We start from the raw sequence: 26,173 nt of genomic DNA, 5'->3' as shown, positions 1-26,173 counted from the left end.
AGCAGCATCTGCTCCCACTTGTTTGTAAACCTGTCCACCTAGCCATTCACCCGTGCATGGGTGGGCTCATTCATTCGTTTCCTTTTTCCTTTGCTTGGCACGAATTCTAACATTTATTATACATTGAACCTGACCCACTGGGTTTGCGTTCAGGATTTATTTTAATTACTAATAACTAACAACGGCCTTTCTCGGGTGCCTCCTCTGTGTTTACACGTGTCATTTCAATTACACCTCAGACAGCAGTGACACCTACTCTGTCACCATCCCGTTTGAGGAAAGCAGACCCAGACAGGTCTCAGGCTTGTCCAGGGCCAGAGGTGGACTGTGACAGCACCAGGTGCAATCCGTGAGCCTGGCCCTGGGGTGGCTGCCTTGGGAGAGGGGCTGGAGGAGGACCCTGAGTCAGCTCTGGCTGGAGTGGGAGGGCGGACAAAGTAAACAGGGCTCCCACCAGCGTCTTGGAAGCACTCCACTTTCTCCTCTCCTATTTAAAATGCTCCACCCGCCCCCCACAACTCCACGCTGGGGTGGGGGCAGTGGCCAGCCCGTGTCCTTGTCCACTGCATTAGGTCATCCATTGAGCGGTCCCCGAGCTCCGCAGCCAGGGCAAGGGGTGGAGAGGAGGGACGAGGTGGAGGGGAACGGGAACGGGGCGATGCTGGGGTGGGGGAAGGGGAAGAAGGGGGAGGGGCGGGGTGAGCAGGGGAAGAAGGAAGGAGAGAATTAGCGAAGGAGAGGGGGAGCAGGGCGAGGGGGAGGGGAGGGGAAAAGCGGGGGGGGGAGAGAGAATGAGGAAAAACGAGGAGGGACAGGGACGTTAGAGTAGTGTTGCTGGGTGAGGGGAAGGAGATGGGTTGGGAGTACGAAAAGGGGATGGACAAGGAGTCCAGGGAAAGGGAGAATCGGAGCGGGACGGAGAGCAGAGGAGGAGAGGGGAGGAGAGGGGAGGAGAGGGGAGGAGAGGAGAGGAGAGGGGAGGGAAGGGGGAGGAGAGGGGAGGGGAGGGGGAGGGGGAGGGGACCGAGAAGGGCTGGGAGGGAGGCGAAAACCCCGGCTCCGGCCCCCTCCGCAGAGTTGCGCAACCCACCCTGGCCGGGATTGGCCGCTGGAGAGCAAAGACGCCCCGCCCCCGAGGCCTACAGACCAATGGCGACTGGGGGCTGGGAGGACCGCGGCACTGGCAGCTAATGGCGGTGGAGGGCGGGGCGGACCGCGGCCCGGGGTCCCCGCGCGCGCGCCCGCCCGCAGTCGGAGCCGCTGTCGCCCTCGGAGCTCGCCGTCCTCGCGCCCCGCCGCCCTCCGCGCGTCCCCGCTGCGCTCCGTCCCCGCCGCCGGCCCGGGGCGCGCTCTGCCGCTCGGGGTGGAGTCCCCGGCGATGGCCACCAGGATCGACAAGGAGGCGTGCCGCGAGGCGTACAACCTGGTGCGCGACGACGGCTCGGCGGTCATCTGGTGAGGGCCGCGCCCGCCCGCGCCCGCCCGCGCTCGCCCGCCCAAGCTCACTTGTGTCCTTTCTTCTCCCCCAAGGGTGACTTTCAGATACGATGGCGCCACCATCGTCCCCGGCGAGCAGGGCGCCGAGTACCAGCACTTCGTCCAGCAGTGCACAGGTAGGAGCGCGGCCGTCGCGGCGCCCGGCCCGGCCCGGCCCGGCCCCGCCGCCCCCCGGGCTCCGACCCGCGCCCTTCTGGGGGTCTCGCCGTCCTCTCCTCTCCGCCGCCGCGGTCCGTGCTCTGGTGATGAGTTTTGAAGGCTACGGAGCCAGGCACAAAAGATTGCCCGCCCCCGGATCTCATCCCCGTGAGATTCCGGAGGAGAAGGTCCAACGCCGATCCAGGCGTGAAGTCCGAAGGGCTGGCATCCCTGGGGAGACCCCTGGGAGGCCGCCGGGAGCTGGGGATGACGTGGCCAGAGCCACACAGGTGTGTGCGTAGGTGGAGATCGTCAGATCTCATACTTAAGAGTGGGCATTTGCGTGTCTCTGCCGCGTGTGACCATGGACAGCAAGAACGCGGGTGGTGGCCAGGAGCCAGGAGCCCCTCGACACAGACAAAGGGTTGGGTTGCTGGTGGGGGACCCCAAGGAGTTGGTGAAGGTAGCTCCCTTCCCCTCTCTGGTGCTCTGTAAGAAACAAAGGCAGCCCAGCCTGGAGGTAGGGCGTGGGCTCTGCACCCACCGGTGTGGGTTTGAATCCCAGGGTCGCCTCTTATAGCCGTGCCGGTAGGGAAAAGTCACAGAATCCCTGGGGGCCTCGGTTTCCTCATCTGTAACCTCATGGAGCTGTCGTGAGATTGAGTCATTGTGCTTAGTGTCTGGGCCAACAACAGGCTCTCCTGTGAAATAAAAGTCCAGGATTTTCCCCGGGATCACGTGACTTCTTTCCTAACTGCTTTCTTAACCTAATTATCCTCTGCGTTTTATTCGAAGGATATTTATTAAGCGTCTCCTACATGCTGGGTAGTACTAAGATTCCTGTGCGTGTGCACGCTCGTGTGTGTGTGCGTGTGTGTGTGTGTTCTCCCAACTAAACTTTCCCCTTGAGAATCGCCTCTAGACATTCATTCATCTCCTTTGTAAATAATTTGCTTAAAATCTTGGAAGCGCAAAGCACTGGGCACCTGCGCCTTACCGAGGTGCGCGGGGCAGCCTGGAGAGTGAGGTGGCAGCTGGGGTGCGGCCTTGGCCCTGCAGCCCAGAGATTTGCCGCTTGTGCTGCGAGGGCTTTTGCGAGCCCCCTGCGGCAGACTGCTTTCCGGCTCCGGCTGAGTGCAGTCCCTGTGCAGTCGGTCAGTGCAGTTGGTCCACTCAGCAGAATCTCGCCCCTCCCGGCGGCAGTGCTCTGCCTCAGGCTATTGTTCGCCCCCAGCGGGAGAAGGCGACTGAGGAAGATGAGCATCCTGTCTGTGGCCTCAGCAGATGCCGACCTTGGGCTGCAGCAGAGAGCACGTCCTTCCTGGGGCCCGGGGCTCAGCTCTGACCCCATGCCCTCTTCTCTTCAGGGACAGGCGGGCGGAGCTGAAGATGCCTCCCTGCTGCTGGTGGAGCCTGGAGAATGGGCTCGGGCTTGGGGCTCTGCTCCAGCTGAAGTCTGCTTCCTCTCTCTCCCCAGCCATCTGGTGGGAAAAGCGCAGGCGAGCGCTGCTTGCTGTGTCTGCTTTTGTTCCTCTCCCAGCTCTGTCCCCATATTCCAGGGATCACAGGCTGGGTGCTGTGGTTAGGAACTGCTTCCTGCCCTCTCCCTGTCCCTGTCAGCTCTGTGGGGCAGGACTGATGTTGTTCCCCTTCTACAGGTGTGGAAACTGAGGCCCAGGGAGGCTGAGTGGCTTCCCTGAGAAGTGGCAGAGCCCCAACTTGAAGCCAGGCAGCTGGCTTCGGGCCATGTTCTTGGCCTGAGAGGAAGTGGTTAGGCTCCCACCCTGTGGGCTGGTTTGCACACTGTGAGTAACATGTTTGCTCACTGGTGCTGCAGGCAGGGTCCTGCGGCTCCATCTGGTCCTGAACGTCTCACTAGGTGTGTGCGGCCGCCCGGCTGCCCCTGGCTGCCCCGACAGCACCTGGCTTCCTGGAGGAGCTGGGTGGGGGCGTCCTTGGGCTCCTGTGAACCCACTCTCAGGCCTTTCCTCCGAACCCCCCTTTCCGCTTCTAGTCCCCCGAGGCCGTATCGCCCCCTTCCCCCACTGAGGGTTGAACCCTTGATCCATCCCCCACATCACCAGCTCTTTTAATTTCTTTGTTTATTTTCTAATTTTGAGAGAGGGTCTTGTTAAGTTGCAGTTTCCCAGGCTGGGCCCCCGAGTGTTGGGACCACAAGGCTATGGCACCGCACCAGCCCCCATCCCTCTTGTCCTCTTCCCCTGGTCCTGTTCCCCAGGACGCAGCCTGTCCCTGCATCTGCCTCTCTTCTGTCCCCTGCTCCAGGCTGGCTTCTCTGCTGCCCTCCTCCTCCTGTTCCTATCTGCTCAGGACTCTGCCTGCTCTCGCCTTCCATCCTCGCTGACTGCACGGTCCTGTCTTGGCCTGGGCTGTAGCTCAGGGCACACGGGCCACCGGGGCCTTTTGAGTGCAGTGGGAGAAGCCCGCGAAGGTCAGTCGAGGCAGAGACTCTTTGTGGCCGGAGAGGCCACTGTCGCCGGGGATTCTGCCCCTGTCCCTTCCTGGTAGGCTCTCCTTCAGCAGTGACGCACATGGCCACCAGCCGCTGCAGGGTCAGCCCGTGGGTAGAGCATCCTCGTGGAGAGGAAGCTGTGACTCCTTTGCCAGCGACTTCAGAGGTCCCACTCTGGCCTGCTGAGGTCCTGTGTCAATCCCGGGGGCAATGCCAGGACTGCGGTGGCCAGGCCTGGTCCCACGCCAGCCCTGGAGCAGGGCCCAGGGTGGGGAAAAGTGAGCTCTGCTTCCAGGAGAGGGGCCCAGTGAGATGCAGTGCCCCAGCCCCACTCTTCCTGCCCCTCTTAACCCTGGCCTCCCTTGGCGGGGCCCCCGCCCCACACGGCTGGGCTCCTCGAGTCAGGCTGCCTGCTAACCCGTGGGTCCCTGCTTCCGGCTGTGCTAGCACAGGCTGCCTGCTAGCTGCGTACGGCCCTCCTGGGCACCTGCACCCTGACTCTGAGGCTCCATCTGTGTGGAATTCCTCTTCCCCCACCCTGTGGCAGGGGCCGTGCCTTCCTCATGCCACCTGCCCGACCCTGAGATCAGCTGCCGCCTTGCTGCATGGCCCGGGCAGGTTCGTCCCTCCCTCTGTGCTGATGGAGTCCCCAGGGGCCCGGGAGGGCTGGTGGCCACCTCATTTCTCAGGTGTCACAGGCAGTTGGCACTGCCGTGTGTTTTGTGTATAGCATGATGATTCTGTCTATGGAACCGCCTTTGCCTCAGTGGTGCTTCGTGACACTGTGCTTCCTGCACGCGCCCCTCACTGAGGCTGACAGGTGACTGTGTGTGGCCTGAGGTCCCCCCGGGACTCTCGGTGAGTGGAGGTCCCGCAGTGTCACAGGGGGGCTTGGCCGGGCAGCCCTGTGAGGATGGCTGGATATTCCCATGATGCTCTGCGCAGCCCTAAGCACCACTCACAGGAGGTGGAGCTGAGGTTTCGGGGGCCCAGCACCTGCCCTTTGGGGCCTCTCCCTCCCCGCCTGACCCCGTAGAGGAAGCCACGCCCTGGGCTGATTAGTTCAAGGCTGGGCTCATAGGACTCAGTCAAGCTGGTCGGGTTCCTTCCTGGGACTTTGGACAGAGCCGTTGGGAGAGCCCCTTCTGTCCCCAGGGCTAAAACAGGGAAGAAGAGCAAGGGCCTGGGCTCTCAGGCCATCTGCTTGACCATGCAGGAGCAGACACGATCACACGGCTGAAGCCGTGTCCTGACACTGCCCCTTTACATGAGAAGTTCTCACTACTGTTGTAACCATTCCCAGTACTGGAGGGAACCTGGGGCCTTCCCACTGAGCTATGCCTGCAGCCTTTTTTGGTTTTTTTTGAGACAGGGTCTCGCTGAGTTGGAAAATTGCTCAGACTGGGCTTGAACCTGAAATCCTCCTGCCTCAGCCTCCCAGAATGCTGGGGTTACAGCTGTGTACCATCATGTCTGGCACTTTTTGTGTTTGTTTGTTGAGACAGAGTTTCACTGTGTTTTCCAGGCTAGCCTTGAATTCACTGTGTAGCCCAGACTGGCCTCGAACTTGCAGAGATACTCCTGCCTCAGCCTCTGTTGTGCTAGGTTTACAGGTGTGTGCCACCAAGCCCAACTCTGCCTGGTTTATTATTTTTATTTTTATTAACCAGTTTCAGTGGCTTCGCTATGACTTTCATCTGAGAGTCCTGGGCATAGTCCCCAGGTAAGACAGCTGGCACAGGCTCAGAGATGAGGGAATGCAAGTTGGGCAAGGAATTAAGAACCTCCCTCAGCAGCACACCTCTCATTCCAGCACTTGGGGAGGCGGAGGCAGGAGGATGGCAAGTTGGAGCTCAGCCTGGGCAACTTAGTGGGAACTTGTCTCGAAATAAACAATAAAAATGAGGGCTGGGGATGTAGCTCAGTGGTTCTGCCAGCTGCCCTGCAAGTGCAAGGACCCGAGTTCCATCCTGGCTACCATAATAATAATAATAATAATAATAATAATAAATAATAATAATAAACACGAAAGCTGGGGATGGAGCTCAGTGCAAAGGCCCTGGGTTTAGCAAACCAAAACCAACATTTGTGTGGCATTGGCTGAAGAAGTGGGGAATTTTCTGCCTAGAGCAGAGACACCTTGGGTATTGACTATGGGAGTGTGAGGGGCCGCATGGCAGGTGTGGTGCTTCCTCGTTGTCCTGTCCTCCACCCCCCACGGTAAAGGGGCCAAAACATCAGGGGTGGATTTGGGAGGGGTCAGAAGATCGGTCCCGAGGTTGGGATGGGGACCACGGGAGTGGTAGTGAGCGCCCGTCCTTGTCGGGGTCCAGAAGAGACTGCCTCACCGCTTGGCCCAGGTGCTGTGAAGGGGACTGAGCGGAGCCCTCCTTGGCCAGGCGCTGTCCTCTGCCACGGTGACAGAGTGCTTGGCCAGGCCCGGGTAGGGTGGGGTCGGCCCTCCCTGCTCACTGGCATGAGGTGACACCGGGTGGCTCCTGACGACAGCCAGGTGCGGGCAGTTGTATGTGTGCCTGTCTCTGTGTGTGTGTATGTGCGTGCACTCGCCTGCATTTCGCTTTTTGAGACAGGGTCTCACTGTGTAGCTCAGGCTGGCCTTGAGCGCTCCAAGATTCTCCTGCCTCATCCTTCTGAGTGCCAGGATTGCAGGCAGGCACCACCACATCCGGGTTCTGCTGGGCATTTGGAGGCATCGCTGTGGCTCCGTGGGATCCCCACGCCCTCGGCCCTCCTTTCTCCCCCAGGCACCCTGGCCCCGGGCTTGGGGAGCTGCTCACTGCCCATGTAGCAGCGTCCTCTCTTGCGTCTCCCTTCCCTCCCCCTGTCCTCACTGGTGACAGAGCTTGGCTGATAAGGGTGGGTCCCCTCCTTCCGCCTGCCCGTTCTCTTTCTCCATCCCTGCTCTCACTTCCTTCTGTGGCTTCACCTTCCCACCCTGCCTGGAAGCCTGCAGGTCTCCCCTCTTGGAGGCCTCGTCTTCTGCAGGGCATTTGCTGAGCACCTACTACGTGCCAAGCCCTGAGCCGCTGTTTCCCTGGCCTCCGTGACTGGAGTTGGAGGTGGCTGGCTGAGCGCCCCTCAGATACCATGTCCCTGTGGCAGGCAAGCCAGCAGCCCCCAGGGCGTGTCCCCAGCACGTGGCTCTGGTCTGTGCAAGGCGGCCTTCAGCCCGTCTCATGGGAGAGCAACCCCAGGGCACCTGACGTGGCCAGAGTTGCCGCCCCACCAGCTCTGAGGTGGTGGAGTCGAGATCTGGGCCTGTCCTCTCCCTTCCTAGCCTTTGTGGGCTGCCTTCCTCTCCTCCAAGTCCTCCTCTCTGTTTTTCTGCGGGACTCTTACTCACCCATCAAGGCCCATTGGCAATGTCCCTTCCACCCTGAGGTCCCCCTCATTCTCGTGGTGTTGACCCCAGCAGAGGGCGTGGCTGTGGGCTTCTCTGACCCTCGGGGTCATCGGTGTCCGCTGCCAGTGCTCCCTGCCCTTCCTGTCACCAGCGCCTGCGTGCTTTCCCTTTGGTGCTTGCTCCCTTGCATGGCCAGGCTGTGGGCCGAAGCCTGGGTGCTGATTTCCTGGCAGTGCAGGCTGCATGTCTAGCCCTTGTCTCCTGCTTTGAGAAGAGAATTCACCCTGCCCATGCCAGGACCTCTGCTCTGCTCCGCTCCCCTGTCACGAGCTGTGTGGTTTTGGGCAAGTCATTTAGCCTCTTCGTGCCTCAGTGTCCAGGTAGGAAGAGCGGGGCTCTGCTCGGGGGACCCTCGAGCCGGATACAGGCTGGAATCACAGCAACTCAGGGGGCTGAAGCAGGAGGATCGCAGATTTGAGCCTGGGCAACTTACTGAGGGCCTGTCTCAAAATGAAGTTTTGGTGCTGGGGATCGAACTCGGATCCTTCTGCTTGCGCAGCAGGCGGCAGAACCACTGAGCCAAATCCCCAGCCAAAATGGAGTTACAAAAAGAAGCCGAGGCTGTGGCTCAGTGGTGAGCGCATGCCTAGCATGCAGGAGGCCGGGGCTTCCACCCCCAGCATGGTGAAGAGAAGGGAAGAAAGCTCCTCTCTGCTGGCCTGAAGGCCAGCCGCTCTGTCCTGCTGTCCTTTCTTCTCGGTGGCTCTGGTCTCACCTGGGGTCTTTTCCAAGCTGAAACCAAGGCCGGGATCCGGGAGGGGTGGGCGCTCGGGGGCCCGAGAAGCAGGGGTCTGGTGTGGAGGACAGAGGGAGGCAGCGGGGGGATGAAACGCACTGGCCCTGGCCCATCCCACTGGGAAGGTCTCCCCGGGCCTTGGAGCTGCCCAGCTCGGCGCTGCACCTGGGGTCCGGCAGCTTCCAAGACCTGAGAGAAAGGCGCCCGGTGGTGGCCCGAGGGTCTCTGCGGGCCAAGCAGGCCGGGGCCATTGGTGCTCGCGTGTCGCGCACCTGCTGGAGTCCACCTCTGTGGGGCGGCCGTGGGCGCCATGTCCTCTAGCACCTGGAGCCCATGTCGGCAGCCAGGTTGGGGGCTGAGGAGGGTGGAAGGAGCCAGCCTGGTGTGCAGGAGCCAGTGTCGAAGCCGGGGGACAGAGTGGGCACTCGCGGCCTGGCCGGGGAGCAACTACTCTTGCTTTGTGTCCATCCTCTCCCCGGCAAGCACGGCCTGGGACCCACCGTGTGCTGGGCCCCGAGGTCCCACCCTATGCCCTGGGGGGCCAAGGCATACGTCCAGGAGCCTTGTGGCCCTGGTGACCTAGGGATTTGTACCAGCAAAGGTGGGCTTAGTGCCTGCACGTGGCTGCTCAGGTTTTTAAACTGCACTTGTCTTGGGCAGGAGGCTGAGAAACAGTGTCAGTTTTTAAACTCCAAAGGCAAAGGGGGCGGAGGACAGAAATCACGCACAGTTGGGACAGGCGGCAGGGCTCAGGGCCAGGGCCTGGGCCTCAGTGAGGAGCTGCGATGCACTTGGGCTGCACTTGGGGTGGGGACGTTTCATCCCAAGGACTTCCCCTCACCTTTTCCATGGGACTCTCATGGCTCTGGGTGGTTTTGCCCCGAGGTCAGCCCCTGCGATGCCCTGCTACCCTGTGAGGCTCAGGGTTGCCCCCTTGTCCCCAGGCAGGGCTGGCAAGTCCATCCCTGGGATCTGCTCCGGCCGATCCTGCTGGACAGGGTGGGTGGGAGCGGCCCCTCCCGGGAGGAAGGATGGGGTACGAGACTTTTGTCCCCCAGAACTGTTCACTGAGCCTGTGCTGGGATTCAAGGTGCTCTGGTGTCGAGGGAAGGAGGTGCCCGCCCGCTGCCAGGCCCTGGGGCCTTTGGCAGTTGGAACTGGGAGGGGCAGGTGGAGGGAGGCGCCCAGCTTGGCCTGGTTGTCAGAATCTGCCCTGGGGTTGCCAGCCCGGCCCCCCACCGGCTCCTCAGGACCAGGTCAGGCATCAGCTCCTCCGGGAAGCCTGCCCAGCCGCCCTGCCCTGATCTAACCTCTTTCTCCGTGTTCCCAGAGCAGCCTGTCCTAGGGTTAATGTCGTTGTCTCTGCGTACTGCTTATCGTGCGTGTGGTGCTGGGCAGCTGCTCTGCCTCGGAGTAGCACCCCAACCCTACACAGTGTTTTGGTTTGTCCTGCTGGCCTGGGCAGATTTTGAGGGCAGGGATTGTGTTTTCTTCAAGAAAGTCCCTGCAGCACAGGTTGTCAAATGTCTGTCAATTGACTGGGAGCAAAACTACAAAAGGGAGATGTAAGAAGACAAAGCAGTGCACACCAGGGCTGTCGGTGCCCTGGCAGTCAGACTCTGATCCTGCAGTGACCCCAGGATCTCAGCATAGATTCTGCGGTGAGGTTCTCAGACCTCCAGGGACCCTTTAGCTTTCGGAGTCAGAGGTGGAGAGGACCCGGCCACACTGACTTCCATTTAAGGGAATGAGGAGCAGGCACTTCTGAGAGGGACTGGTGCTTTGTCACGGGCCTCTGAGCACAGAACAATCTGGGTATCGGGATCAGCTGGCCCCCTGGGGCTCTGCGGGCGTGAGCATCCCCCTCCTGTCACTGGGAAGCTAGGTCGCTCACGTCTAATGAGAGCCCGGTCAGGAGCGTCTTCAAAGCCCTTGGCCTTGGGGGACCAGGGACAGCATGTCAGACATCATGACATCATGCACCTGAGTGCAAACGCGGTAGCTGCGACCCGACATGCTGGCATGCACAGCGGTGTAGACCCCAGGGGTAAACAGGAATGCGCTGAAATTGAACAGCACTTTTATTTCTGAGGCATCGTGACTTCTGGAGCTTTAAACTTTAAATATTTGGGTCTCGCTATGTGGCCCAGGCTGGCCTCAAAGTCACTGTGTAGCATCTTGAACTCGTGGCGATCCTCCTGCCTCAGCCTCCCGTGTACTGGGATCATGGGTGTGCACCTCCACATTCGGCCGGGGTACACATTTTGAAATACTTTTTAAGATTTTGTAAAATATTTCTGAATGGGGCAGGAGGGTCTTGCTTCATTGTTTTGCTCATTCAAGGAAAACGCAGGGCCTGGGCAGAGCGCAAGAGGGCCGAGGCCCTGGTGACGAGGGGTCCCTTCAGGCTCGAAGGGCAGGAGCTCAGCCCTGGTGCCCGTGCCCACAGAGCGCTCCATCCTCTTTGTGGAGGGGCCTCTCTCCCCTCGGGGCACCCCCTCGCTGCCCTGGAGACGCCGGTGCCCAGCAGTGGCCTCGCCGAGGCGCCTGGCCCCTACCCCACCGCCCTGAGCTCCCCGTGGAAGCCGGTGTTCTGGCTTCGCTCCTTCGAGGCGACCCCTGGGTGCTCCGGCAGCCTCCTCCTGACCTCCACCCCTCTCCTCACCCTGCTCTGGCGTTCATGGAGGGATGGAAATGATGAAATCCCGCCGTCTCTCCTGTCACCCCACGGTGGCCGGGTGACGGACATGTGATGGCCCAGGGACGAGACAAGGGCTGGACGTGGAGATCAAGGACAGTCGTGCCCAGAGGTGTGCAGGGGTGATGCCAGTGCGGGGGTGCTTGGTTCTGCTCACTCTTATTTCTCATGCACCCACACTTAGGGTGTGCCCTGTGTACAAGGAGAAAACCCATTGCACACATTTGCAGAAGTGTAGGGAAGCTGTGCATGGTAGAGCCTCAGTCCCAGGGCTGTGGCTTCTGGCAGAGAGACTAGCTCTGGGGTCAGCAGGGGAATCCAGAGCTCCTTCTGCAAGAAGACAGGGCAGCCGGGCGCGGTGGCCCACACCTGTAGTCCTCACCCGCGGGAGGCTGAGGAGGAGGCTTGGCTCAAGATAGGGAGTTCAAGGCCGGCCTGGAGGGAGAACCTCTCCAGACCCTGCCTCAGAAAGAAGGGGCCTCAGTCCGTGTGGATTCTGCCCGGCCAGCTGTTGTGAACACAGGCTGGGACTGGTCGGACCCCACACGGCCCGAGGTGTGGGCCTGGGGTGGGGTTATTCGCCATTCTTCCTTTGGGGGAGGGTGGCAGCAGCTCATGTGATTTCAGAGGACTCTGCCTTCCCCCGTCTTCGTCCTTGCCCTCCCCTTCGCGGTCACCCCTCCCACTCTCTGTTGTCCCTGTTGCTGCCACTGCTCAGTGTCATCCTGGTTCCCGGTCCCCGCTGCCCCCACCCAGCCTGGGCAGCTGGGTTATGGAGGAAGGGGGACCTGGATGTGGGGCGCAGGCCATGGGGAGCGGGGACCTCGTGTCACTGCCCAGCCCTCCTTTGGTGCGGTGGCTTCTCTGGTGTGGGACTTGGTGAGGGACAGCCTGAAGCCTCACCTGGGCTGAGCTTGGGGTCCACGCCAGGCATGCTCCACTCTGCAGCTGGTGTGGATGGAGGACGCCCAGAGAGGAAGCCCCTTGTAGGACAGCGTGGGGAGGAAGGGGGTGCTGAGCTCCAGCACTCTGCCCTGCTGACTCCTGTGCCCCGTCCCTGCCCCACCCCGCCCCACGGCCCATGCCAGGCTTCCGATCAGCAGGTGCTGGGCTGGGCACTGGGAACCCACATCTAAGCTGAATTTGTGGGCACTGCTGAGACTGCAGCTCTGAGGACCACACTTTGAGAACCATAGTTCTTGACTTTTTCCCAACGGGCAGGCAGAGTGGACTGGCTCCTTGTCACCTGGGTCCTGCTGGGGCCCCGGGGGCCCATCTGGGGTGAGGACAAGCTCAGGAACCAAGCTTCCAGCCAGTTTTGCCATCGTAGCAGTGCCCCGGCCTGGTCCCGGGCACCCAGGGGGCACATGCGTGGCCCTGCCCATGTTCTCCTGCGGGCAGCATGGAGCTGCCAGGAGGCCAGGGAGGGCAGGGCGCCCTGCCTGGTCCCAATGCGGGGGCCCATGTGGCCCAGAGGAGAGAAAGGCAGAGTGGGGCCAGCATCCTCTGGCGTGGATTCTCCTCCAGGATCCCTGGGGCACAGGCCGGGGACAAAGACGCAGAAATGCTGCTCGCCCCGCATCCCCCCTCTGCCCTGCGGACTCCCCGCTGGGCCGGCAGCTGAGCTATGGACTACGTGACTCGCAAGGATGCGCTGTCAGCAGTCTTTGTTGACCAAAGCATGGTCAGATAAGCCCGGAGCAGTCACCAGGAAACTGTCCCTCCTCACTGGCTCCCCTGGGATAATTGAGATGACATCAGCCTGTGGTTCTGGAAGGTCCCACGTCCCTGGGGTGGGGTGGAACTTGGGGTGGAACTGTTACTGCCTGTGGTTCAGCAGTCGGAGCCAGGGTGACGCCAGACTCATCTAGAGGGTCTGGGCCCCCCAGACCCCCAGAAGTTGATTGAACTCCTTCCCTCTGCAGGAGGAGTGGGGTTCGAGAACTGGGGGTGTTGGAAAGGCCAGGTACAGATGTGGCCAGGACCGACAGGCTGGGAGAGCAAGGTCCCCGGAGGCTGGGCACCCGGAGGCCGGGCACCTGGCAGTACGGAGGGGCAGGGCTCCAGAACCCCCGTCTGCCAAGGTGGCCCTGGCGGCTTCCCTGCGTGGGGGCTTTGGGCCAGGGCCCGGCACTTGGTTCCCAGTGCTGTCCCAGGGACTGAGAGAGGTCGCCATGGGGATGGAGCCCGAGCCTTCTCTTTCCTGTGAAGGCCGGGATCCGTCGAGGGCTCGGGGATGGGAGTCCAGCTCCCAGTCAGGTCAAGGCTGCTGTTTAAACGCACTGTGGAGATGCCGGGTGCTTCAGGGCACCCGTGCTCAGCCCAGGTGCTGTGTGTGTTCCCCTAAACTCAGTCCCTGTTGTAGCAGCCTGGCTTCCTGTGTGCGCCCACTCCCGGAGCAGCAGGGCCATCAGGCGGAGCTCTTCCTGGAGGGCCGGGAGCAACTTGCTGTCACAGCGAACCCTCAGGCCATGTCTCAGGGTCTGCCGATGCAGGAGGAGGACGGTCCCCCTTTCGGAAGCAGCCAGTGTCCTCAGGGAGGGAATGGTGATCATGATGGGTCCCTCAGGGCCTAGGAGCATACAGGAAAACGGGACTGCGGAAAGCACTGTCCCAAAAGGCCCGTGTCGTATGATGTCATTTATGTGAAATGCCCAGGACAGGCCTGTCCACAGGGACAGAAGCAGAGTCGTGGTAGCCAGGGCTGGAGACGTGACTGTTCATGGCTCGGAGTTTCTGGGGATGACGGGAATGTTGTGGAATTAGATGGTGGCGGTGGCACTAGCCCAGCACTGCTGTGGAGGGCACGCGAGATACACACGTGCTTCCTGAACCACTGAGGGCTGGGCCAGCTCAAGTGGTGACGGCCCAGTGTCTGGGGTGATGGGACTGTCTTATGCCTGCGGGGGCTTTTGGGACTTGCCTGAGCCCCGCTTTCTCTGCTGTTGGCACAGATGACGTCCGGCTGTTCGCCTTTGTGCGCTTCACCACGGGGGACGCCATGAGCAAGCGGTCCAAGTTTGCCCTCATCACATGGATCGGGGAGAATGTCAGCGGGCTACAGCGTGCCAAGACCGGCACAGACAAGACCCTGGTGAAGGAAGTGGTGCAGGTAATGGCCACGTCCCCCAGGGGGGACTGCGGGGCTGTGGGGGAGATGTGACTAACAGCGCTTCCGGGTGCGGGCTGGGGCCGGCAACCTGTGCCATCCCAGTGGCCACCACCTGGGCACATCACGCCGGCCCCGGAGGTGCCCGCCCACATCCATGGAGCGCACCTGTGCCCTCTCAGTGCCAGCACACGGGGCCTGGTCACTCTTGGCAATGCCAGCTGTTCCACGGTAGGAGGGACTGCGGCGGGGTTATGACTTGGTGACCTCAGGGTGAAAGGTGTCCCGGGTCCCACTGAAGGACAGGGAGCAGCTCTCTTGGCCCTGGTTCCAAGCCCTGACCGCTCTCTGGGGCGCATTCTCTGGCCTGGAGCCCTTTTGTTCTGCAGTGGAAGCAACTTGGAGCTGTTGGGAACTCTTGAGGTTGGTGGCTTGCAGTGAGGTCTGGGGTCACCGCGAGAAAAGAGCATCTGATCCCAGGCAGATACAGCGGGGCTGGGTCAAGGGCCAGCGCTCTGTCCTCACCGCAGGGCTGCAGTGTGCAGGGGAGCCCAGGCCTCCCCGCCTCTTCAGCACTGAAACTCCCTCGAGCGACCAGAAGCAGCACCACAAGGCTGCCCTGTCTGCAGCCGCCTGCTGCAGGGGTGCAGGTACCACCACCTCTCCTTCGCCACACACACGAAGCAGTGTAACTGGTCCAAAGTAAAGTTTAAAAAGTCATGGGCTACCGCTTCTCGGCCTTTTGGCTAAGATCAAATGTAGTATCTGTTCCTATCAGTTTAAAAAATCATGGGCTAACAATGAGGACAGTGACACTTAAGAGTACGGGGTTTCTTTTGGAGGTGATGAAAATGTCCTAAAATTGACTATTACGATGGTCTCACTTAGCTGTGCAAATGCTAAAAACCATTGGACTGTGAAAGACAAAATCAAAACCATGTAAGGCAGGGCTGGGGATGTAGCTCAGTGGTTCTGCTGCCTGCCCAGCAAGTGCAAGGTCCTGAGTTCGATCTTTGGTGCCAAAAAAAAAACAAAACCCAAAAAATCATTGCAGCAGAGGTGTCACGGAGTGGGAGATGCTAAAGATTCCCTAAAATTTATGTCAGTCCGTGTTCGTGATACGTAGCCAATGCCTGTGGCGAGGGGAGCTGGTCCCCGCGCACCACGCCTGTGTCCCCCCCTCCCTTCGGCCTCCCTGTTTCCTGTTGCCTTTTATTTTGCTCTTTCCGTTGTTTATCCTTGGGTTTCCTGTATAGGAGGCACCGTGCTGTCGCTTGCCATCCACGTCACCTCTGCTTCCCCAGTATTCTGGTCTCCAGGAGTTGGCTTGAGTGTGTTGGGGCGGGGCTGAGAGGCTCCTGTCTCTTGCAACTTCTCTGCTGGCCTAGCTCTTCCGGAATAAACCTGTCTTTTAGAGGAGGACCTGAAGGCCTGCTGTCCCGGCTCTGTGGTGTGGTGAGCGCCCGCCAGCCCCTGTCCGTGTCCCTGCCACCTCTCTGCGTGTGGCAGTCACAGCCCCCGGCCGCTCTCTCCCCCGCAGCTCCTTTTTAGGTTAACACGAGGTTTCGCCAGTTCTGTGGGCACCACAGCCTTTGTAACTGTTGCTCCCTGGCAGGAGGGTGCCCCACTTCACAGGCTCCCCTTGCTGTACTGAACGTTCCCTGCTCCTGGCCTCAGGAGCCGCTTCCGATTGCATTTTTATAAATCACGTCCTGAGCAGCATTTCCAGCTGGGCAGCTCCCTCTCTCTCTGTGGAATGATTTCTTTGGGTTCATGCTCAGGAGCAGGGCTGACAGGCACAAGAGTCCGTCTTTAGAGGTCTGGGCTGCCCGGCTGCCTCAGAGGCTCAGCGGTCTGCCCAGACTTTGCATGGCCTTGGTGACATTGCCTGGCCAGGACCACTTCAGTGCTGCCCCTGTGTCCTGCTGTGCTCCCGAGCCTGCCCATTCCTGGCACAGCTTCCTTCGGCCCACATGGTTTTGTTCTTCTGGTGTTTTGAGACAGGACCTTGTTATATATTCCAGGCTGGCCTTGAACTCTTGGAGCTCCTCCTGCCTCAGCCTCCCAAGGGTTGGGATTACAGTTGTGTGCCACCATTCCTGCTCAGTCCAATTGGGTTGTAAAGGCTGACCGGCTGCAGGGGTATCCTGTTTCCTGGCCAAGGTCTCCCAAAGCTGGGCAGGTGTCCAGTGGGCAGTTTCCCTTTCTCTTTCAGTTTCTAAGACCGCAGTTGAACAGCGACAGCACTCGGCATTGTAACCACTCCAGGCGCACTGGCGGGGCCCTGAGCACATCCTGAGTCGCAGGCCACCAGAGTCTGTTCTAGGGCGAGTCCACCCCAAGGTGGCCGGGCCCTGGGCTTGCAGTGTGCAGGTTTCTGTCCGATCCGGAGCCATCTCAGAGCGGTTCCATGGGCCGGGAGGCTCCGGGAGACCCCTGGGGAAGAGGGCTACAATTCACTTGTGTGCAGGCTCAAGTAAGGGAAGCCAGAGGGGACTCTGGGCTGTGGGAGCTGGGAAGGGGGCTGCAGCATTAGATTCGGCTGCCCTGGGGCTCAGGCACGATTTCCCTCCCTCGGCAAGTAGCCGGGACTGTAGGCGAGTGCCACCATGCTGGCTGCTGGCTGCTGGCTGTGGTGTAATCTCCTGACCGTTACCATTTTCACTTTTCCGCACTTACATATGTGAATGATCTGAGCTAGGTGTGTGGTGCACGCCTGTTATCCCAGCCACTTAGGAGGCTGAGGCAGGAGGATTTCGAATTCAAGGACCATCTCTGGAACTTTGAGACAGTCTCAAATCCCTCCTCTTCCAGCCCTGGGAAGGGGCTGGAAGGGCCCATGAGGGCCTGCGTGGGCTGGCCCCTCTGCTGGGCCTCCCTTTGCTGTGTCCCTGCTGAAGGCCTCTCCGGGTCTCCCTCCCCAGCTTCCCGACCAGGAGTCGAGGCCAGGGAAGCGGGGTGTGGTGACCATGCACAGGTCCCAGGTCCCAGTGCCCAGCACCGAGAGCCACAGTGAGGCCAGTGGGAGCTGGAAACGACTGGGCTGTGAGCAGCAAGTAAGAGGGCCCGAGAAGTCCTGCAGGAAGCGCCCTCTCGTTTGTGTGGTTTTTATTTATTTATTTATTTTTTTGAGTCACTGTCTCAAGATGTTGTTCAGCCTGGCCTTGAACTCACATTGTACCCCAGGCTGGCCTCAGACGCATAGTAACCCACCTGCCTCAGCCTCCCAAGTCCTGAGATCACAGGTATGCGCCCCTACGCTCCACTTTCATTTGTGTTTGAATTTACTGTTTCCAGTCCCTCTCGATGGTGGAAACTTTGAAGCTGGAGATGGAATGTGGCTGCTCAGTGTTTCCCTTGCTGTTACTCTAGCTCTGTCGACCCCTGGCCAAGAAATTTGATCTCTGGAATCTCTGTGTTTGCACTTAACGAAAAAGAGAATTTAAGTTTTCACAGAGTTGTTAGAATTAAAGAAAAACCGCTTCTGGGGCCGGGGATTTAGCTCAGTGGTTCTAGCGCCTGCCTTGCAGGTGTAAGGTGCCGAGTTTGATCGCCGGAATCAAAAAAAAAGAAAAAAGAAAAACCACTTCCAATTATTCTTTCCCCTGCCCCTCCCTCCTTCACTTTCAGCTGCATCCCCAGCCCTTTTTTATTTTGAGACAGCGTCTTGCTAAGTCACTAAGTTGCCCAGCCTGGGCTCAAATGCCTCTCACCACGCCTGGCTAAAATCCTGATTCTGTGTGTGTGAGAGAGAGAGATTTTGTTTTTATTGCTTGGGGTTTAGGACACTGGATGGAAATCGTCCCCTGTGAAGCCCTGGTTCTTTACCCCGTTCACCTGCCAGCTGTGATCAGAAGGAGCCGCTCCTGTAGTGTCTGCAGTGGCCCGGGCTCGAGTGCCCAGAGGGAAAGCAGCGCCCGAGGGTGGGAGTCCTGGCTGCGTTAGCATAGGTGCCACGGGCGCAGTGTGTCAGGCAGAGCTGTTCGGAAGAGACACGAGTCTGTTCACGTTGCTGCTCCATGATTGTAGAACAGCAGGGAGAAGCGCCATGTACCTGTTCTGAGGGCGGAGTTAAGCTGGGGGAGCCAGTCCCACCTTGGAGGGCTGGTGCCTGGAATCTGGGCCCTGCTTTTGTTTGGGGGGTGGCAGGGAGAACAGGGCTGCAGGGCTTTGCTCCCTGCAGAGCATCGGTGGGCTCCTGCGCACCGGGGGACCATCACAGGGGACTGTAGTCATCTCTCTGGGGTCTGTGCATTGCTCTTGGGGCCCAGCTGTTTGTTTTCACCCGTGTCTGCCTGCGGGGAGCGCCCGTGTCCTCTGAACCTGGGCCTTTGTCCTGAAGCCTCCAGGAGGTGCAGCCTGAATGCAGGAAGGGGGCGTGTTAAACACTGGACAACACAAACTGCTGACTGCACAGCGGAAAGCTGCCAGCGGCAGTGCCAGGTGGGGCCAGGTGCTGGACTTAACCCCCATGTACAGATGGGGAAACTGAGGCAGGGGAGTCCTTGAGCCAAGGTGAGTGTGAGGCAGATGCCAGGTTGTGGGGGGTCAGAGGCTGCTTCGAAGGTGGTTCTTTATTGGGAGGGCAGGGGGATCCCCCAGAGGCTTCACCCTGGAGCGTGATTGAGGCCTTGTGCCCTTCTGGAACAGCCCTGGGCTCTGTGTTCTTCCCAGGTTATATGGTGGTGATGCCTGCGAGCCCAGCACTCTGGGAGGCTGAGGCAGGAGGATCGAAAGTTCCAGCCCAGCCTGGGCAACTTAACACTTAGTGAGACCCTGACTCAAAAAATCAAAAAAGGGCTGGGTACTATAGCTCAGTGCAAGGACCCTGGGTTCAATGTCCAGTACTGAAAAGGGGGAAAAAAGAGATACTATTTACTTGTTTACTCATTTTTTGTTAAAATATGGAAATAGTCTGGTATTTACCGACAGCATCTTTGAGGATATGTGATATCATTTTTTAAAAATTCTGTTGAATTATTTCTTTGGGAAAAGTTCCCAAATGTGAGTATGGTTGCGGAACAGGAAGTGCTAGGCACAACATGTTTGACAGGCAGGAGCTAGAGATAAAACCTGGATTCAGTCTCTGGCTTCTTGCTGATGGAGAGGCTGGAGCTCTGTGCAGCTCTGGTGAAGGGTCCTGAGGTGCGGGGTGCGTGCTTGATTGGTGATGTCTGCGTGGCCACCGCAGGAGCAGTGGAGTCAGCCACAGCTGGGAGCTGGGTGTCTGAGATCACCGAGGCCAGGAACACAGAGGTTACAGTGCCGGCAGCCACGCAGGTGCCTAGAGAGGGTGGCCACACAGGGCCAGGGGCCCGGGGCCAGGCCTGGGGAAACTGCTGCTCTGGGTGTGGTGTGCTAGTACGACATCCACCTGTCTCTCTGGAGGATCACCCTGTGCCCACTGAGGTGTGGCCGTCGACCTGTGTCCGGCTGGGTGACAGGTGCGCCAGGCGCGGGGCCATCCCCGTCTGATCGTGTGTTTCTTCCCTTCTCCTGTGATGAGGCAGATTTGCCGAGAACCTGCTCTTTCTGAGTAAACTACACCGGGCTGGCCAATCGCAGGCTTGCTCTGCCAGGCACTTGAGAATGGCATAGGAGGGTGCCGTGGGGACCAGGGCCTGGCGGCTGGACGCCAGCAGTGGGGGTCACGGTGCCCTTCGCTCCTGTGCCGAGGCTCCTCCTCCTGGCGGGCTGTGGGCTGGTGGGGCCTGTGGCTTTCTTCAGTGCTGCAGCTCTCTGGGTTCTGATTCTCTATCCACGGGCGGAGGTGCCCATCCACCCCGCGCCCCTCAGCTGTGAGGAGAGGCCGTCCCTGTGCTTCCTCTGCCGGGCTGCTGGGGCCCAGAAGCCGTGCGCAGCCCTGGCTGGAGAGCTGTGCCTGATCCCACAGGCCCGTGTCCCCTGGGCCCCGCTCCAGGGCCTGCTTGGGTGGAGGTCCCTGGATGGCTGCGGGAGCCTGGGAGACCCTTTGGGCCAGCTCTCCCCTCCTTCTTCTCTTTTTCTCCTCCTTCCCCTCCCCTCCCCTCCCTTCTTCCTCTTCCTCTTCCTCTTCTTCCTTTTTGTCTCCTCCTCCTCTAGTTTCTCCTCCCCCATTACTAGAGAAGGGCCTTCCCACTGAACTAAGTCCCCAGCCCTTTATAAAGTGTTGTATTTTTCCACAGGGTCTTACCTAATTGCTGAGTTGCCCGGCTGGGCTGGAACTTGCAGCCCTCCTGCCTCAGCCTTCCACAGTGCCACCACACCCAGCTCAGCTTAGAGTGCTGCCTTCAGGGCGTCTCAGAGCCCCCAGCTTGCTCTTTCTGCTCTCAGCCCCTCAGGGAGTCATGTGGTACCAGAATTGGACCTCCCAGGTGTAGGAGAGTGGTCTCCAGTGAACACAGGTTTGGCGCGGAATGCGTGACGTCGGCTCCTTCACTGTCGCAGTGGGACAGTGAGGATGCTTCCTGCCCTGCCCATGGCATGAATGCCAGCCTTCCTGACGTCCCACCCTGCTGTCAGGCTCCTTGCCCACTTTTCTGCCGGGAACGCCCCCTGCACCCCATTCTGCGCCTTGGTTGGGGCACCCCACAGCCCAGGTGTTTGAGTGGAGGAGCCGCCGCTGCCGCTGCCGCCCGGACTTCTAGTGCAGCTTGGGCTCTGCTGTCTTCTTTTTGGCCCGCAGCCGGCATCCATGCCTGGGATGTTGGGAGGGATTCCTGGCACTTGCCTTTGCTAAGAACTGAACTTGGGGGTGCAGGGGGGAAGCGGCCACTTCCTGTGCTTCCCTCTTCCTTCCTCCCAGACTCCCTTGGTCAAGGCCCTCTGGGGCCTCACAGACAGCCATTTGGGGCTGTTCCCTAAAGCTCCCTGGGCTCCCCATATGCGGGGCCCGAGCCTCCAGGCCAGGATGGGCTGCTCTTCCTGTCCCCAGCCCCATGTGCAGAGGAAGAGCCTGAGGCTCGGGGAGGTTGCGCCCTGGGAGGGACAGGCTGCGGGAGAGGCACCGGGACCCAAGTTGTGTGGGGCAGACCCATGCCCAGCGTGCTTTGGGGCTGGAGCTGGGATTTCTACCGGGCAGCCGGGAGCCATTTAAAAATGAAGGGGGGGGGGGGATTTAGCTCAGTGGTTCCAGCGCCTGCCTCACAAGCACAAGGATCCGAGTTTGATTCCCGGTACCAAAAAAAAAAATAAATAAATAAATAAATAAAAATGAAGGGGATTTAAAACCAAGGTAGGAAAACATGTTCTTTTGAATTTTATTTTTTATAAGTCTGTCCTTTCTATGGGTCTATGTTTTCGATACATGCTATGCACATTCCTTTTGGGGGACATACACATTCTGAAGCCAGCCCTGCAAACAGACAGATGCCCGCCTGTGTGGGGCTTCCCCACCGCTTCCCCAGAGCTGCCTCTCTGCACCAGTGTCCACTTCGCATCCTCGAGGCAGGGACACACAGGCAGCAGAGGACAGTCACAGCAACATTGCTCGTCCTTGGCTTGGTGCTCTCATGTTTCCGAGCCGTTCTGAGGGTGGCCGAAGCTGCTGGGAGTGCGACTTGCTGGAGTCCAGTTGTGGCCCAAGAGGGAAGGCCTTGTCCGGAGCGTCGGACGGTGCGTTCCTGCACAGAACGAGAAAGGGCTTTCTAGAGCCTCGGGAGCCGGGACGTCCTGCTCAGAGCTCTGCCTGGCTGCCTGGCAGCCCGAGGCTGCCGATGTGGGCATGGGGAAGGGCAGCAGCCTGAGGCGGGGTTAGGGTCGGGGATCTGGTGGCCAGGACCCCACCAGGTGGGCTCTGTTCTTTCAGCCCCACCCCCCGAAGTTTTGCTCCTGGACGTGGAACCCAGGGTCTGGCACAGGCTGGGCAAGTGTTGCCCCCAAGCCCCACCCCGCACCCTGCCCGTTTCCTCATCAACCCATTGGCGGCTGACAGCAAGGGCTTACCTTAGGTGATTTCTAGGACTGAGCACCATGAAGTGACAATGTTTGGGGTACAGATATTTGGGTAAAACACAACTAAACTTAGTGCCACCTGGCTCTCTTTTACCTTGTCACCGTGGCTGCGATCTGTAAGACCCTAAAACACTCCGAATAAGGACCCGTCCTGGGCCTTCCCGTCGCCGCTGGCCCCGTGGCTGTGGGGGAGGCCCTGTGCGTGCATGGATCTGTTCTTGTGGCTTCAGCTGTGGTGGGGCAGCGTCCCCGGCCGTCTGGCCAGGGCTGGGGTCGCTCGGTTTCTGCCTTAAGTTTCACTTTTGAGACAAGCCAAAAGCATGTCTCCTTCAGGTGCTGCCCTCTGCCACTCTTCTGCTGAGAGTGGAAGGAGAGGACTCCTGGTGGAGGGGCGTCCAGTGCTGTGGCCCTGTTCATCACAGTGACTCAGTTTCTCTGAACACTCCCAGCGACACCACGCGCTTTCTGCTGTGATTTGGAACCTTTTTCTTGCTAATCCTCTGGGGGGCTGCCTTGGTTCTGTCGTTCGGGTCCCAGCCTGCTCTTCAGAGGGGTTTGTTCCGCCACACCGTGCTGGACTCTGCTGTCCTGCACTACTTGTGAGATTGGCTAGTGTTTGGTTTGCCCCACACTTGTGGTTTCAGTTGAGCTGTGTACAGTTCCTGTCTCTTACCCTTTAGGCGTCTTATCAAATTTATTTCCCTTTTTCTTTTGTACTGGGGACTGAACCCAGGGGCTTCACACTGAGCTCTGTCCCCACCCCTTTTTATTTTTTATTTTGAAACAGAGTCTCTCTAAGTTGTTAATGTTATCCAGGCTGGGGTTGAATTTGCAATCCTCCTGCCTCAGCCTCCCAAAGGGCTAGGTTACAGGTGTGCACCTGGCTCTAAACTTCTTTCTTCTTAATCTAGATCTCCTAATAGCTGACTGAGGAAAAATATCAGGTGTCCACCGCTTCTTTACATTGCCATATATAGCTATCACGGGCCAGGGAACTTTGGACTTCCTTCTAGTGAGGCGGGCGGCTTCCTGACTTGCCCGGGCGGTCGGCCCCTCCCCCAGGCCAGGGCTCGGGGATGAGGAAGAAATAGCTTCGAAGTTCCGCCTCTGGCTTTCAGTGCTGCAGTGATCGCCCACACGCACGTCCCAGTGCAGCTCTGCCAGGGGTCTGGGCCAGGCTCAGCTCAGCACAGCCTGGAGCTTTATCTTAACCAAACACGAAGCTGATAACGGGGCTCCCAGAGAAACCTGTGCCTGACGCCTGCCAGCTCTCAGTGAATCTTACCCACCACCCTGCATCCCTCTCTGGTGATGGGCTTGGGGCTTTGCTCAGTGAATGGTTAATACCTCCAAACTCGACCTTGAGGGCTCTGGAGACTTTTGTTTTCTTAAAATTGGGGTGAAATTTGCTTCACATAAAATTATCCATTTATTTAAAAAAACTTTTTGAGACAGGGTCTTGCTGTGTAGCTTAGGAGGGCCTTGAGCTCACAGAGAGCCTCCTGCCTCAGCCTCCTGAGTGTTGGCTCACAGCCAGGTTTTGGTGGCGGATTCTTCTGACTCACTAGCCATTTTAAAGGCCCCCAGTTCATGGCATTTAGGACATTCACAGTGTTGTGCAAGCACCACCCATCTAGTTCCAAGAAACTGTCGTTTCCCCAGAACGAGAGGGACCCTCTGGGGCCAGCTTTGCTCTTGCCCGACCTTGCTGTGAACCACAGGGCAGGGTCTGGGGGCTCTCATCTTCCCAGTGGAGGTAACATTGCTCGTCCTCGGCCGTTTTTAGAACACGCTTTAGGGGAGATCTGATTCCAGGCGCAGCGCCAGCTCGCCCTTTTGCAGCCGTCAGCGATTTTCGGTTACGGTGCGGAGCTGCACAGCCTTCAAGGCCCTGCAGTCTGAGGACGCCTCTGTCACTTCCTGTTCCTGTCTCCGCCCACCGGAACCTCGCCTGCAGGCTGTGGTGGAGTTGCCTTTTTGGGGCCTGGTGTGTGATGGGCGAGGCTGCGTAGGGGCGTCAGGCGAGCGTGAGCCGGCTGCGTGACCGCACCGCTGCCTGTGGGGATCTTAGGGACTAGGGACGAGTGTGGTCGGTGAACGCCCACCCAGGTGCTTAATGATGGTCGCTGCTGTGCACTCCGCTTCCTTCTGGGGCCTTCGGTGGCTCATTTTTCTGAGCTCTAGACTCATACTCTTTTTTGTACCAAGGATGGAACTGAGGACCTCGAGCCTGAGTTCCATCCCCGGCCCCAGACTCACGTTTTTGGCCCCTCTCTCATCCTGCCACCCCCTTCTCTGTCGAAGTCTCGAGACCCGCAGACAGTGCCCATCCATCCCGAGCCTTGGGTGAGCCAGTGAGCCAGACCACCCGCTAGCCCGGCCACGCGCCATATGCACGGGGACCCGCGCACCACGAGCCACCCTAACCATGTCCTCATCCTTCCTGCCGCCGTGTTTGTTGAATGAATGCAAACCAAGTCCCTGTGCGCAAGTAAATGAGGGCGACTGGGAATCCTAGCGCCCTGCCAGGCCGAGCCTCAGACCCAGCCAGAAGCCGCTGCGTCATTGTGCCTGGCAGTGGCCAAAGCCACCTGTGGGTCAACCCTGCCTGCCTCCGCCCCGCACACGGGATATCGGAAATCAGCTGTGAGAACTCGCACCACACGGCCGCTCTCCAAACCCAGGCCTGGCGTTTCCCCTCTCCCCTTCCTGTTTCCTCTTCCTTCCCTCCCTTTCCATCGCTCCTTTTCTTCCAGAGAGCCGGGTGTCACTCTTATCTGCGCCCCGCCTGCCTTTCCGAGCCTGCCTTTCCGACCGCTCCTCCCCGGCACCCCGGCTTTCCCAGAGGAGGGACGCAACCTCGGTGACCGCCAGGCGGTGCCAGTGAGTCACACCCGGGTCTGGCCCCGGCCTGCAGACCAAGGCCCACGCAGTGCGTCAGTTCTTGGTCCCTGCCCGGCCGTTTTCTGGCAGACAGCGCTGCTGTCGCCGCCACCGCGTTCGAGCCTTTGTGGAAGTCTTGGGCACTGAGACTCCCGCCGTGTCGCCCGAGCAACGCGCGGCTCCTTCCTCCTGACGGGACTCTGTTTTCCTTTTCTTGCAGAATTTTGCTAAAGAGTTCGTGATCAGCGATCGGAAGGAGCTGGAGGAAGATTTCATCAAGAACGAGCTGAAGAAGGCGGGGGGCGTGAATTACGACGCCCAGACAGAGTAACCCTGCCCAGTCGCCCCCGTCCTGTCCCGGGAGGGGACCGCCGGCCTCGCCGCAGCCCACCAGGAGAGGACAGGCGAGGAGAGGCCTCCCCGCCACCTGTGTCTGCAGCGCAGGCCCCTTTCTGTCCCCTCCAGACCCCGCTGTCTCTCGATGCTCACAGAACATCTTCCTTTGATCTTCTTTTCTTCTCTTTCCTTTTTCTAGAGAAAAATCATTTTGATGCCGAGGCCATGTACGTCGTCAGCCCCAACGTGCCTCCCGGGGTGGCCGTGCCTGGTGTTTCCCTGTGCTCCTCATAGCCCGCCTGGTCTGGGCACCATGGCCTCTTATTGCTTCTGGCCCTGACCTGTGCCATCTTGGTTTCCTTGGGCCTCCTGCTTCCTGCTAGGCTGCTGCTGCACCGGAGGCTGCCACAGCCTTCCTGAACACACACATTGACCCATCAGCGGGTGCAGGCCTCCTGCAAATGCTCCTGGGCCCTCATCCCCCCCTGCCCAAAATTGCATGGAGGTAGTGTTGCTCGTTGGGGAGAAGTCTAGGTCTGGCTCGGACCAAATAAGAAATTATAACATTTGCCTTAAAACGTGCCCGGCAGTAGCTTAGCCATCGGGTCTGGAACCCCCGTCCCCACCCTCCGGGCTGAATCCTCCCGAGTGAGGAGACTCAGGTCTGAGGACCATTTCCAGGCTGGCCTCGGGCTCACGGAGGGCGCCTGGGGAGCGGGACTTCAGGAGGGGGTGACTCGAGCCCGGCACCCCAGGCTAGCCTTGCCGTGTGCAGGAAGGTGGGATTGGCTTGGTCCCTTGTGAGCACTCTTTCTAGGTTCTTTTTCCTTTCTCCTCGCTCCTTCCATTTTGGGAGGAAAACTGCTGTATGTGCTGCGAAGACAGCTCTGGCACCAAGCAGTTTACAGAAATAAATGTTGTGTTTTTAAAAAAAAAAAACAACAAAA

General features: G+C 59.5%; 1 protein-coding gene and 1 pseudogene across 1 annotated transcript; both read left to right on the top strand.

Annotated features, from left to right (window-relative positions):
- Window positions 1-1,238: 1,238 nt before the first annotated feature.
- On the top strand, window positions 1,239-26,173 carry Cotl1 (coactosin like F-actin binding protein 1). Its single transcript, XM_004842719.3, has 4 exons — window positions 1,239-1,455; window positions 1,531-1,613; window positions 13,921-14,078; window positions 25,111-26,173. The coding sequence occupies exons 1-4, from the start codon at window positions 1,379-1,381 to the stop codon at window positions 25,219-25,221; spliced, it is 429 nt and encodes a 142-aa protein (XP_004842776.1). The 5' UTR covers window positions 1,239-1,378; the 3' UTR covers window positions 25,222-26,173.
- Window positions 14,802-14,894, top strand: LOC147830579 (U2 spliceosomal RNA; annotated as a pseudogene).

The sequence above is a fragment of the Heterocephalus glaber genome, unplaced genomic scaffold, assembly GCF_053883595.1.
Source record: "Heterocephalus glaber isolate CG9 unplaced genomic scaffold, H.glaber_assembly_v1.0 deba00000071, whole genome shotgun sequence".
Lineage (NCBI taxonomy): Eukaryota > Metazoa > Chordata > Mammalia > Rodentia > Bathyergidae > Heterocephalus > Heterocephalus glaber.
Note: the sequence above shows the minus strand (reverse complement) of the source record. Positions and strands in the feature narration are given on the sequence as shown.

Coding starts and splice junctions, on each gene's coding strand:
- Cotl1 (XM_004842719.3), top strand. CDS start 1,379: ATGGCCACCAGGATCGACAAGGAGGCGTGCCGCGAGGCGTACAACCTG. Junction 1,456..1,530: donor GACGGCTCGGCGGTCATCTG/GTGAGGGCCGCG, acceptor TTCTCCCCCAAG/GGTGACTTTCAGATACGATG. Junction 14,079..25,110: donor TGGTGAAGGAAGTGGTGCAG/GTAATGGCCACG, acceptor CTTTTCTTGCAG/AATTTTGCTAAAGAGTTCGT.